Source organism: Anolis sagrei, chromosome 2 (genome assembly GCF_037176765.1).
Source record: "Anolis sagrei isolate rAnoSag1 chromosome 2, rAnoSag1.mat, whole genome shotgun sequence".
Classification (NCBI taxonomy): Eukaryota; Metazoa; Chordata; class Lepidosauria; order Squamata; family Dactyloidae; genus Anolis; species Anolis sagrei.
This window is the reverse complement of record NC_090022.1, coordinates 28,304,033-28,317,975: the sequence shown is the minus strand read 5'-3', so window position 1 is coordinate 28,317,975 and position 13,943 is coordinate 28,304,033. Positions and strand designations below refer to the sequence as shown.

The following is a 13,943-nucleotide window of genomic DNA, read 5'->3' as shown; positions in this document are numbered from 1 at the left end:
TCACATGAAAGGGGACTACCTCAAAAAGCAGGAGCGACTCTTCAATCGGCCGATCTCGCCATGGGGAGGGAGGTGGGTTGTGTCCTTTGATTTCTTCCACCTTCTGATGGCAAACATAAGCATGTCCCCTGGGGAGAGGAAAATCAAACATCAGCCACAAGGACAAGGAACACATGCTACAAGAAGGAAAGCAAATATATTGCAGACAGACATTCCTATTAAGCATGCCAGAAGGGACACTCTGGGGAGGCGCTGGGAGAGAGGAGGATGGAAGTCTTCTCACCTCCGGATGAGATCCACAGCCCAGGCGTACAACTGGTCAAAGTAGTCAGAGGCATGTGTCACTGCATAAGGAGTGTATCCTGCGGGGAATCAATGTCCAGTCATAAAAAAGCAAACCCACCTATGTGCCAGTCACCACTATCATAAACAAGTACCCTATATACCCGAGTGTAAGCCGACCCAAATATAAGTCGAAACGCCCAATTTTACCACAAAAAACTGGGAAAACGTATTGACTCGAGTATAAGCCAAGGGTGGAAAATGCAGCAGCTACTGGTAAATTTCAAAATAAAAATAGATAGCAAAAATTACATTAATTCAGGCATCAGTAGGTTAAATGATTTTGAATATTTTACATAAAACTCCAATTTAGGATAAGACTGTCCAACTCTGATTAAACCATTATTCTAACCTTCTTCAATGTAAATGTGCTTATGTGTCTTTCCAATAATAATAAAGAGAGTAAAGTAATAAATGTAATAATAATAGAGAAAATAATAAATGCAATAATAACAATAATAGAGTAAAATAATAATTGTAATAAAAATAACAACAGAATAAAATAATAAATAACTTTGATTCGAGTATAAGCTGAGGGGGGCTTTTTTAGCCTAAAAAGGGGACCTGTAAAACTTGGCTAATACTCGAATATATATGGTATGTGTCCAGGTCAGGGATGTCAAACTCATGTTCATTGAAGGCCACGTCAGCCTGATTGTTGCCTTCAAAGGGCCACTGAATCCATGGACAAAGAATCTTTGGATACAGAGAGCAAACTATAATTTTGTTTACAGAGTGGTTAGTGCTCTTTAGTTTTTACCTAATCTGGGTCCCAAATGTTATTGAATAACAACTCTACCACTTTTGATTATCCACCATGCAGACTGAGGAGAATGGGAATTATAACCCAGCAGCCTTTGTGGCTCTGATGTTGGGAGGAAAAAAATAAAAGGAAATTTTAAAATCAGACATCCTATCCACAAGCCTTGTACCTAAATGCAAATTCAACTATTCTGACTAAAAAGAAAAACTACAGCCTTCCAGTTGTTAGTGCATCACAATTCCCATCAGCTCTAGTACGATGTCTAATGATGAAGAATACAGCCATTGTAGTCCACCATCTGGAGGGCCACAAAAAATGACATGGCAGAACAGATTTTGCTCATGGGCCTTATGTTTGTCCTATAGGGAGGGCATACCTAACCATTCCACGATGTCACGGATGGCTGTAAAGTACTTCTCTTCCTCTTTTTCAGGATTTGTGTCATCATAGCGCAGGAAGCAAATTCCACCATTTGCCTGAAGAGGAGGAAAGATTAAGCAGAACCCTTATTCCCTTTCCAAACAAGAAAAATAAGACCAGTAAAGGGTGGCACTAAAGCACTGGGGAAAGGGAAGCAGAAGAACAAATTTGTTGAAGGCTTCCATGGCAGGAATTACTGGGTTGCTGTGAGTTTCCCGGGCTGTATGGTCATGTTCCAGAAGCATTCTCTCCTGACGTTTCACCCACATCTATGGCAGACATCCTCAAAGGTTGTGAGGTCTGTTGAAAACTAGGCAAGTGAGGTTTTATATATCTCTGGAATGTCCAGGGTGGCTACCAGTACTAAAAAACCTGGCTACTGGTGTTAAACAACTCTAAAATCAGAACACTAAATAAAGAACAAGCAACCATCATGTCAGACTACACAGAGAAGCCATTAAATTCCACAAGCATGTGGACAATTTCAACAGAAAGGAGGAAACCATGAAAATGAGCAAAATCTGGCTACCGGTATTAAAAAACCTCTAAAAGCAGGACAGTAAATAAAGAGCAACACTCAAAAAACAGGGGAATTATAGACAAGAAACAACCAGGGCCAGCTAACACTTCCCAACAAAGGATTCCCCCAGGCAGCAATCAACCAGACTTTGAAGTTGCAAGGCTATTCAATAATAATGTAATAATAATAACTTTATTTTTATACCCCGCCTCCATCTCCCCAAAGGGACTCAGGTTGTCTTACATGGGGACAAGCCCGGGCAAACATAGATTAAAAACACGACACAATAAGATAAAATAAAATAAAACAAACACGTTATAATAACATAACACAGCATTATAAAACAATCAATAGTGTGAACAGTAGTAAATACTGAACTTGGAGGGTTAGGAGCTTGCGCTGGAGGAAAATTGCAAGAGCCGATAATAATTAGGGCTAAAAGGGTAATGCCATTTGTCATTTGAATGCCAGGTGTATAGAGAAGGGGACAGTGAAAAAGTACAGGAGCTGATAGTAAATCAACTGGTGAACTGTTAATCATAGTGGAACATCCACGTTTTTAGCACAGTGGAACATCCACCTTTTTAGGTCCTTGAGAAAATAGAGGTTGCTTACCTGTAACCGTATTTCTTCGAGTGTCCATCTGCGAAATTCACACCTATGGGTTTTCCTTTGCGCATGCGCAGAAATCCGGAACATTCTAAAGTTTAATGAAATTAAAAATGATTATTTGTGAGGCTCCGCCCCTCTCCCCGCCCCCTCGGTATATATGCCGCTGCATGCGGCTGAGGAGTAGTTCCCCAGCGCTAATCGCAGCTAGGTCTACAGGCATGACAGAGGGGAGGAAGGGCGGGTTGTGTGAATTTCGCAGATGGACACTCGAAGAAATACGGTTACAGGTAAGCAACCTCTATTTATTCTTCGTGTCCTCTGCGAAATCCACACCTATGGGTGAATAGCAAGCTACTGACCTGGAGGTGGGTCATGCCACGCAGGAAAAAAGGACAGCTCTGCCAAAAGCAGCGTCTTTCTTCGCCTGAATGTCCAACTTGTAGTGGGAGGCAAACGTGGATGGTGTAGACCACGTAGCTGCCCTGCAAATTTGATCCAGAGGGACTCCTCGAAGAAAGGCTTGAGATGTGGACACCGAGCGAGTCGAGTGCGCCACGATGTGAGAAGGAGGTTCCTTCTTTGCCAATTGGTAGGCTAGCCGGATCGTTGAAACAATCCAGGAGGCCAGTGCCTGTGAGGATACAGGATGGCCCAACATGTCTTTTCTGTATTTCAAAAATAGTTTAGGAGACTTCCTATAGGAGGAGGTCCTATGCAGGTAAAAGGAAAGAGCCCTCTTAACATCGAGGGAGTGTAACGCTACCTCCAACGGGGAGGATGGGTTGGGGAAAAAGGCCGGCAGGATAATATCCTGTGACATATGAAAATAAGAAACAACTTTGGGTAAAAACGTGACGTCAGTCCGAAGGACTACCTTGTCCTCGTGGAACCTGATATAAGGAGGGTCGGAGCGGAGGGCCGTCAATTCACTCGACCGTCTGGCCGACGTGATGGCCACAAGGAATGCTGTCTTCCAAGACAAATGGGAAATGTCACTAGAGGCCATAGGTTCAAAGGGAGGTTTTGATAACTGGGATAACACTAGCTCTAGGCTCCATTGAGGGGAAGGGAGGGAAGTAGGAGGGTGGACATTTTTGTAGCCCTTGAGAAACAATTGAATCAGGTGGTCTTGAAAAAGGGACGGCAAGCCGGATTTTTTACGATAGGAAGAGATTGCTGCTATGTAGCATTTGACTGAGGAAAGGGAGAAGTTTTTGTTGGAGAGGTGCATTAGGAAGTCTAGTACCACAGGAATTGGTGCTGATAAGGGAGTGAATCCCACTGCTTGTGTAAACTTCCCAAATGATGACCATTTATAATGATATGACTTCTTAGTGGTTGGTTTATGGGCGGCCAATAGCATTCGTGATACTTCCTCAGAGAGGTTCATTGTGGCCTGATCCTCCACGCCGTGAGGGAGAGGGAGTGGAGATCTGGATGGAGGACTAGTCCATTCTCCACTGAGAGAAGGTCTGGGGTCGGGTCGAGGCGGAGGAATTCTTTGTTGGAGATCTGGAGCAGGGGAGCAAACCAGTGTTGGCGTGGCCACCAGGGGGTGACCAGGATGCAGTCTGTGTTGTCCTGAATTATTTTGGCTATGACGGGGGATAGGAGAGGAAGTGGTGGGAAGAGGTAGAGTAGGCCTAGGGACCACTGGAACAGGAAGGCGTCCCCGAGACAACCTGGGGATGCACGAGGGTGGAGCCTTGCGCAGTAGAGAGGGCAATGAGTGTTCCCGGGGGATGCGAACAGGTCTATCCTGGGGATGCCCCACTTGCGGGTGAGAGTCTTGAAGTGTGTGTGATGTAGTTGCCACTCGTGATTGTTCTTTGAGGATCTGCTTAGAGAGTCCGCTAGTGTGTTGTCCTGGCCTGGTAGGTGGATAGCAGTGAGAAGGACATTCCTCCGAATGCACCATTCCCAAATCCGTGTTGATATGGCTAATAGTGTCTGAGAGCGGGTTCCCCCTTGCTTGTTGATATAATATTTGACAGCGGTGTTGTCTGTTACAATTTGGACTTTGCGGTTCGAGATGATGCGGACAAAGGCTCTGAGGGCCTTTTCTACTGCCATCATCTCGAGCGCGTTGATGTGGAATTGGCGGTCTTGGGGAGACCAATGGCCGCTCACTTTGAACCCTTTGAGGTGTGCTCCCCAACCTGAGTTGGAGGCATCGGTCGTGAGGGACATGGAGGGATGGGGTTGGATGAAGGACATCCCTGATTGAACATTGTACTGCTTTGTCCACCATGAGAGGGAGTGAAGGACGGGGTGTGGCGGATATAGAATGCGAGATTGAGGTTCCCGGAGGGGGTCGAAGGACTTGATGAACCAGCTTTGTAGCGGCCTCATCTTTAGACGGGCGAACGGGGTCACATTTGTGGTAGATGACATGTGGCCAAGGATAGATTGGATAGCCCAAGCCGAAGATCGCCGGGAGTGCTGGAGGGTTCGGATTGCTTGCTGAAGTTTGAGGAAGCGGTCCTCTGGGAGGAAGGCTTTCTGGAGAGTGGAGTCTATCACGGCTCCTATGAACTGGATTCGTTGTGTCGGGGTGAGATGGGATTTTTCCTGGTTTACAACCAGACCCAGGTCCTGCAAAAGAGACAAGGTGTAATGAATATCGTTGTGTAGTTGTGTTCTCGAAATAGAACAAAATAACCAGTCATCCAGGTACTGAAAAACTGTGATGCCTTGTTGGCGGAGGTGTGCAGCTATGACAGACATGCATTTTGTGAACACTCTGGGTGCCGTGGACAAGCCGAATGCGAGAGAATTGAAGGAGAAGTGGTTGTCTTGCACCGCAAAGGTCAGGAACCTGCGGTGGGCCTCCCTAATTGAGATGTGGAAGTAGGCGTCTCGGAGGTCTACTGTCGCCAACCACGATTGTGGTGGAATGAAAGGGAGTATGTTAGGAAGTGTAACCATGCGAAATTTGCGGGGTGTAATGAAAGTGTTGAGTCTGCGTAGATCCAGGATGGGGCGTAGACCCCCATCTCTTTTGTCTATCAGGAAATATCGAGAGAAAAAGCAGCTGCTGGCATTCTGTGAAGGGCTAGGAGATATGGCGCCCTTTTGAAGGAGAGAGTGTACTTCCTCCCAGATCTCCTGGGAGGGTTGAGTGAGGAGGATCCTACCCACAGGTGGGTAAGAGTCGAATTCTATTGCGTATCCCCTTTCGACTATGTCCAGGACCCAGGCATCTGTAGTGATAGACTGCCATGCTGGAAGAAAGGGTTGTAGTCTGTTTAGGTATGTAAGTGGTTGTGTATGTATGGAGGGATGAGTGGTAATGGTTACTGGTGTGCTAAAAACGACGTTTGTTGTTGTTGGCAGGCCTGGTACCACGGTACTGACCTCTGAAGGGGAGCTGTGGTCGTCTTGGAGCTGTAGACTGGGCGTAGGATCTTTGACGTCCCCTGTAGAAGGAGGTATTGTAGGGTCTGTTGTAGTAGTGGGGGCGGTAGTAATATGAGCCCCACCGTTGACGTTGGTGAGAATATGGTTGTTGGTCATATTTGAAGACCGTTTGTTTCATTTTATGAGAATGCTCAAGTTGTGAATCAGTTTCAGGATTGAAGAGTCCTGCCTCATCCATAGGAAGGTTTTCAATAAGGGTGCGTTGTGATTGGGAGAGGATTGCAGCCCTTAGCCAGGCGTGGCGACGAAGGGCCACTGAGCCTGCAATGAGTTTCCCTGACGTGTCAGCTGTGTTCCTTGCAAGGTCTTTTTGCAAAGATGATAAAAGGAGGGCTTCTTGTTTAAAAGCCAGAGCCAGTGGTTGGTTGGCTGGAGGTAATAACTCTAAGTAAGGGGATATCTTGTTCCACAAATGGGTTTGGTACACACTCATGTATACTCCATAGTGAGCCATGCGTGCAAACAGGCATGCTGAGGAGTAAAATTTTTTGGCCATAGAGTCAAGTTTTCTTCCCTCTTTGTCAGAGGGGGAAGTCTGGTTTGTTTGTACAGGTTTTGGCTGAGCATCCGTTACAATGGAATTTGCTTTAGGCATTTTAGAAAGCCATGAAGCTGAGGACAGATCAATACGATATAAATTGTCTGCTCTTTTGGGGGTTGCTGGGACCATAGCCGGGGCAACTCCAGTATTTTTCAAGATTTTTAGTAAATAAGGTAAAGTGGGCAACACAGTGGAAGTTGGTTGTTGTTGTTCAGTAGAGGTGAAGCATGGGTCTGCCACAGTATCTGTGGGGTCAGGTGTGGCGAGATTCAAAGCTCTAGAGAGTCTTATGAAGAGGGCAGAAAATTTTTTAAACTCTTCTAAATTTTTAGGGGAAGGGTCAGAGTCTGGGATAGGATCATGGAGAAGTGGGGTGTCATCAGTGGATTCAAGCTCCACTGTTTCAGAGTCATGGTGAACTTGAGTGAGGGGGTCTTGAAAGGGTTGGGGAGGGTCTGGTTCAGTTTGATCTTCTGGAGGATGAGAGAGTGTAGCTGTTGGGGGTGCATGTGGAGGCTGTGGATAACTGAACTGTGGTGGATAATGGGCACTGTAGTCCTTGGGATGGTTAGGGGGGGGTGGATAGTAGAAGGGATATATTGGATAGGGAGGGGGAGGAGGGTAGAGATGGTAAGGGTAGTCCTGGGGACCATAAGGATGGTATTGTTGGGGAGGGTGAGATCTAGCCCTCTTGGGAGGGTGGGGGTTAGGAGAGGGCTGAGGGGAAGGAGAAGGAGAACGCTGGCGGCGGCGTGGGGCTTGCGTCGCAGAGGCTTGTTGTCCTGGGGGAGGAGTTTCCCTCGGAACCGGGGAATCTGGTGGGCTGAGGGAAGGAGGAGGTGAGGCTTGGGAGGGAGGGAGGGGCGGAGGAGAAAGCTCCGCTGTGGGCTGGGCTTGCAACTCAAGCTGAGGAGCCAGGAGCTCCAGGGGGGGAAGATAAGAAGGATCGTCCATGTGGAGCATGGCTGGGAGGGGCTCCTGGAGCTGGAGGACGGAACCGGGGAGATGAGGCATCGGTTCCAGCATAGGAGGACTCAAGGGCTGTTCACCAGTGAGTTGCCGTCCCTTTTTCTGTTTGGTAGATTTTTCTTTCGATTTTGCAGCCCTTGAGGCTTGCTTAGAGGGCTTGGATTTCTTTCTAGGCGGCTCCGCGGGGGAAGCGCTTGCCTGGCCCAAGTCCCGCCTGTCCCCAACGTGTGGGGAGGAAGGCTGGGGGGGCTCTTGAACTGGGGAGGAATGGGAGGGGGCGGGAAGAGCCTGGGGAGCCAAGGCACGCTCGTAAAGCAGAGCCTTCAATCGGGCGTCTCTGCCCTTGCGGGCTCTAGTGGTAAAACTCAAACATATCTCGCAAGTCTGGAGATTGTGAGCCTCCCCCAAACAAAGTAAGCATTTAGAATGCTTATCGGCCTCAGGGAGGGTAGCTCCACAGGCCGAGCAATTTTTGAAATAGGGAGAAGACATTCTAGCCTGATTAGAGAGTCGTCAGCCAGTCCGGGTCAGGAATGGAGAAGGTGGAAGCCAGAAAAACAGTCCAAAGGTCGATATAGCCAGTAGATACAGAGAGAACGTTCCGAGATGCTGCCGGATTAGCGCGGAAAAAAGAACTACTCCTCAGCCGCATGCAGCGGCATATATACCGAGGGGGCGGGGAGAGGGGCGGAGCCTCACAAATAATCATTTTTAATTTCATTAAACTTTAGAATGTTCCGGATTTCTGCGCATGCGCAAAGGAAAACCCATAGGTGTGGATTTCGCAGAGGACACGAAGAATAAAGTGGGTGCTAATCAAGGTGGCTGATTGCAATATTCACACTTGCCTCAAACAGACAAGAGTTCTTTCTCCCACCCTGGACATCTCATAGATATATAAACCCCACTTGCCTAGTTTCCAACAGACCTCACAACCTCTGAATATGCCTGCCATAGATGTGGGTTAAACATCAGGAGAGAATGCTTCTGGAACATGGCCATAAAGCCCGGAAAACTCACAACAACCCAAAGAAGAAAGTCTTGACTTGATACTTGGAAGTCAAAATATGGGTATGTCACAATGATACTATTGATACTATTGCTGCAGTCACAGTGCTTTAAAACAAAATAAGAAGAAACAACCACCGAACTAATCTATTGAGGAAAATCACAGCGGGGACAGACAAAGACACAGAAAATGCAAAGTGTGAGAGACCTATATGCTTTATGGCAGTGCTGGTGAGAATATGTAGCTCTTTAGATGATATTAGAACACAATTCCTATCATCATTATCACCACTAGCTTTGGTGGCTACGGCTGTTGGAAGTTGCAATCCAAAGAAATCTATACGGTCACATATTCTATTATAAGGAACATTGCTGTGTAGGTGCAAATTTCTCACCTTGGCAAAACCGAAGTTGAAATTGATTGCTTTGGCATGACCAATGTGCAGGATGCCGTTGGGCTCAGGGGGGAATCGTGTGCGCACCTAGAGCAGAAGACACCTTAAAAGAGTTAGGCAATATCCTCCTTGGATGACACCGAATCTAGTAAGTAAATATATATAGATGTGCAGAGCTATGAAAAAGTTATTTGCTTGGACATCAATTCCCAAAATCCCTTAATCAGTACATTGCTATGGAATTCTGAGAGCTATTGTCCAAAAAAGTAACCTCTATACGTGCATGCACTCAGAAATCCATGGATATATTCAAAATAGAAAGGAAAAAGATCAGAAATAGCTTGACAATGGCACGTTAGTGGTCAACCATATTGTGGTTATGGCTAGCTGCTACATCAGGCATGGGCAAACTTCAGCCCTCCAGGTGTTTTGGACTTCAACACCCACACTTCCTAACAGCCGGTAGGAATGCCTGTGCTACATGGGCTCAGTCTCTACAATAACAAGGAAACTTAAAACTCAATGTACCTGTCCGCCTGTGATCTCCAGATGCTGCTTCAGGAGGTTCATGGTGTTGGGCGTGACTACATAGCCTTCAGTTTTGTAGTTCTCACCTGGCGAAGTAACATAACACACAGTATAAATACTATAATAGTAATTAATAAAACCTTATTTATAGCCTGCCACCGTCTTGTGATAATGCAGTTAGTTGCAGATTGCGGAATTTGTCTGCTAAAGATTCATCGTCTGTGCCCAGGAAAATTTGAGTTACAAAACTGGAAACCTTTTGCGCTAACCTTTGTCCCAGCTCCCTAACCTGCTGCCAATGTTTACTGCAAAGTCTATGCAAATGGGAGAAGCCATTTTCAGCCAGATATGATCATGAGCACATCTACACCAACTGTTTAATGCAGTTTCAAACTGGTACTGAAGGAAGTGGTTTCATTGTGTGGATAATTACACAGGAAATCCTAGAATCAGTTTGAGGCCTAGGCTGTAGCTCAGGCATGGGCAAACTTCGGCCCTCCGGGTGTTTGGGACTTTAACTCCCACAATTCTTTACAACCTATTGGAATTGTGGGAGTTGAAGTCCCAAACACCTCGAGGGACGAAGTTTGCCCATGCCTGCTCTAGCTCCAGATTCCCCTTGCCATGTTGACATGGGATTCACATACTCAAGAGGACATTTCATCCTGGAGAGAAATTCATTATTGGCACCCAACTAAGTGAGAAATTATTTAGAAGAAATGCAATAACAACCTGTCATTAACAAGCCTAATATGAATGCCCCAATAGAGGAAGCCCCCACTTATCTGATGGATTATGGCTGAGCTTTCCAAACCGTGTGTATATTGGTGACAGTGTGTAGACATGCCATGCAAACAGAACGAGAAATGACAACAAATCTTGGAAATGTATATTATCTTACAAATCATTAATTTACAAAATATATAAATGAAAGTGTGTTGTCGAAGGCTTTTATGGCCAGAATCATTGGGTTGCTGTGAGTTTTCTGGGCTGTGTGGCCACGTTCCAGAAGCATTCTCTCCTGACATTTCACCCACATCCTCTGAGGATGCCTGCCATAGATGTGGGCAAAACTTCAGAAGAGAATGCTTCTGGAACATATCCATATAGTCCGGAAAACTCCCAGCAACCCTATAAATGAAAGGTTTTCATGAGATAGGTTGTGCCCCCATACATTTTGTTATTACATCTTATGTATGTGTCATCTCTTATAATGGGTTGGTTTAACCTCCGGTTAAATTATTGTGTCACTGAGGCCCCTTCCACACAGCTGAATAAAATCCCAGTTTATCTGCTTTGAACTGGAATAAATGGCAGTGTGGATTCAGATTTTCTGCCTTGATATGCTAGGTTATATGGCTGTGTGGAAGGACCCTTAGAGGCACCAAGTTGACTGACAGAAGAGACAACAACAGAATGGCATAAAAAGCAGAAGCAGCAATAGACAACACAGGTTACCTGGCTTATGGAATTTGAGGGCTTCACCCCTCAGCTGCTCCATGAGGGATTTGGTCTCTTGGTACACATCACCTGCAGGGAACATACTGAGTTAGGACTTCACTCACACAGAGAATCAAAAAGCAGAATTTTCAAAGCACTCCCCTCTGAAACAATATCTGTCTCTAATTCCAGCCCCCTTGTTCCACATTCCCTAATGTTGAACCATTATTAAAAACAATTGCAATTCCACAGAGAAGGAACTAAGGAAACCAGTTCTGAATTAACTTAGTGGATAATATTCTAACTTACACATTTTAATTATTTTCTATTCTTATGTATCTCTCATACAACATGATTTAGTTCATACTTTAATTAGGGTCAGTCTTAACAAAGCGGGTTATACTGCCAGCTGCAGAAAATCTTGCCGATTGAAAGGTCAGCAGTTCAAGCCCAGGTTGGGATGAGCTTCCGCTGTCAGCCCAGCTTCTGCTCACCTAGCAGTTTGAAAACAGCAATGTGAGTAGATAAATAGGTACCACTTTGGCAGGGAAGTAATAAAAGGCGCCCATGTGGACATGCTGGTGATTCGATCAGGAGCGTGTCTACGGATAAGAAAGCTCCTCAGCATGGAAGATAAAACAACAGCAACACCCCCCCCCCCATGGCTGGAGTTGAGCATAGCCTCCAGATGTTAGAGATGGGAAAAGATGGGAAACCTCTACCTCTGTTTATGTACTGTCTGTCTTTGTTAACTGTGTAACGGTATTGAATGTTTGCCGTATATCTGTTCTGTAATCCACCCTGAGTCCCCTTGTGGAATATAAATAAAGTATATTATTATTATTATTATTATTATATTATTATTATTATTATTTTATTAGTGATGGTCACTCGTTGCCCTGTTAGGTGTATTGAGTCCAAATTTGATACCAATTCAACCAGTCGTTTTTGAATTATTTTAATCCAACATTACATTTTTATTTATACAGATTATTAATGCTTTATTTGACTATACCATGTTTTAGTCATACTGTGGGAATGTTGTAAAAACAATGTTGATTTTGCTGTTTGCACATGTTCACATTATTTTGTACTTCTGGTCTGATTAAAATAAATCAGTTCATTCACCTCTGTACAAACAGCATGGGGACAAACAGATGACAATAAAAATAGCAACTAAATAAAAATAAAATAAACAAAAGCTGATTTTTAAAAACTGTCTAAAACTACACAAAGTCTCAAGTTCACACAGGCTGAGCATCCCTTATCTGGAATATCTAAATCCAAAATATTCTGAAATTGCCCACAACAATGGCTAAGATAGTGACACCTTTGTTTTCTGATGGTTCAGTGTACATACACTTTATTTTATGTTCAAATTTAAATCTAATGTAAAATTGTCCTTCAGGCTAGCTATGTGTGTATGAAACATAAATTAATTTCATCTTTAAACTTGTGTCCCATTTCCAAGATATTTCATTATACACATATATGCAAATACAGGTATTCTTAAATCCAAAACCTATACTCTTCTGGGCCCAAGCATTCCAGATAAGGACACTCAACCTGGGGTTAATTTGTACAGTGATTGTTGTTTTTATGAGAGCACTAGAGGGCACTCATGACTTCTGCCAATGCTCAGAACTTAAAGGTTGCAGCACGTGAGAGGAATTTTCCAGGACAGAAATTACAAAAATAAAATAAAATAAAAAATAGAGCACACAACATGGCAAATTGCAAGAATGGATAGCTGCCAATATTCTGTGTGTTGTTCACTGGGAAGCTGCACAACTGGCACAGCAAAGCCAGACAGATGCCAGCTACAAGAACTTCCTGCACTTGGAAATAAAGAAAAGGAACTACAGGAGGGAGTTCAGCCGCAGCCTTACCATTTTCCACCACAGCCGCCTTCCCTTTCTTGTCTGGCTCTGCCGCACGGACCTTTGGGGTCTGAAAAAGCAAGATCTGAGTTTTAGTTGGTTCAAACAAACCTCCACCATTAAGAGGAGCTGACATTTTAACCCAACCTTCTTGCCCGGAAGACAAAAAACTTCCTTACAGAAAAATAAGCAATGGGAAAAGCTGTTGAAAATCTGTAATTTTGGTCCCTTGACTTAGACATGGGAATATATGGTAGGTGTGCAAAACTTTGTTCAGTTCTCGCACTCAAAATCAATTCCTGGGTTCAGAATTCTTTTAATTCCAAATGTATGCCTTTTGAACCAGGAACTGTTTGGTGGATCTCAGGGTTTTAGCAAATAGACAAAATTGCCATCTGACAATTTCACTCCATCCAGCTTGTTTGGTCTCAACAACATGTTAGAGTCCCACAACCACCGGGTCTGTCCACAAGGCTGCTTTTGGAGTCCTGCTTCTATGAATTTTTGGATTTCATAGAATCATAGAATAATAAAGCCGGAAGAGACCACATGGGCCATCTAGTCCAACCCTTTGCAATGCAGGAAAAGCACAATCAAAGCACCCCCAGCAGATGAACATCCAGTATTAGTTTCCAGAACTAATATTAATATCTTTCTCTTATACTGGGATAGAAGCATTTTAAATACATAAAAAACACCTAGAATACAGAAACAGAATGATTTTTTAAATGGAGCAGTGTGACTAAGAATTATGGTAAATGTTATGTTTTAACATTGATTATGTTTTATGTTTTTAATTTACTTTGTTTACGTGTTTATTTGTATCCTGTTTTTCATTTTTGGTGTTTAGATGTTTAATTTTCACATGCAATTAGTTCACTGTCATTATTATTTTGTATTATGCCCTATTGCTTTGATGTATTTGCACTTGTCCCAAACACATGGAGGGTCTAAGATTCCCTGCTATTCACTGTTATTTAGCAATACCCTCATAAATCTCACATGCATCTAGAAGGAAAAAAGGCTGTGAAGATGGCAAATAACAATAATAATAAAACTTCATTTGTACCCCTCTACCATCTCCCCAAGGGATTAGGTGCGGCTT

At 44.2% G+C, this 13,943-nt stretch overlaps 1 protein-coding gene across 1 annotated transcript in view; it reads right to left on the bottom strand.

Moving 5' to 3' along the window:
- QARS1 (glutaminyl-tRNA synthetase 1) overlaps positions 1-13,943 on the bottom strand; it is a 42,689-nt gene that overhangs the window by 16,436 nt on the left and 12,310 nt on the right. The window contains exons 7-13 of the mRNA XM_060766491.2: positions 12,848-12,908; positions 10,977-11,048; positions 9,519-9,604; positions 8,991-9,077; positions 1,482-1,581; positions 284-362; positions 20-128 (exon numbers count right to left, since the gene is read on the bottom strand). Coding sequence (XP_060622474.2) covers positions 20-128; positions 284-362; positions 1,482-1,581; positions 8,991-9,077; positions 9,519-9,604; positions 10,977-11,048; positions 12,848-12,908 — 594 coding nt within the window. The remainder of the gene's footprint in view (positions 1-19; positions 129-283; positions 363-1,481; positions 1,582-8,990; positions 9,078-9,518; positions 9,605-10,976; positions 11,049-12,847; positions 12,909-13,943) is intronic.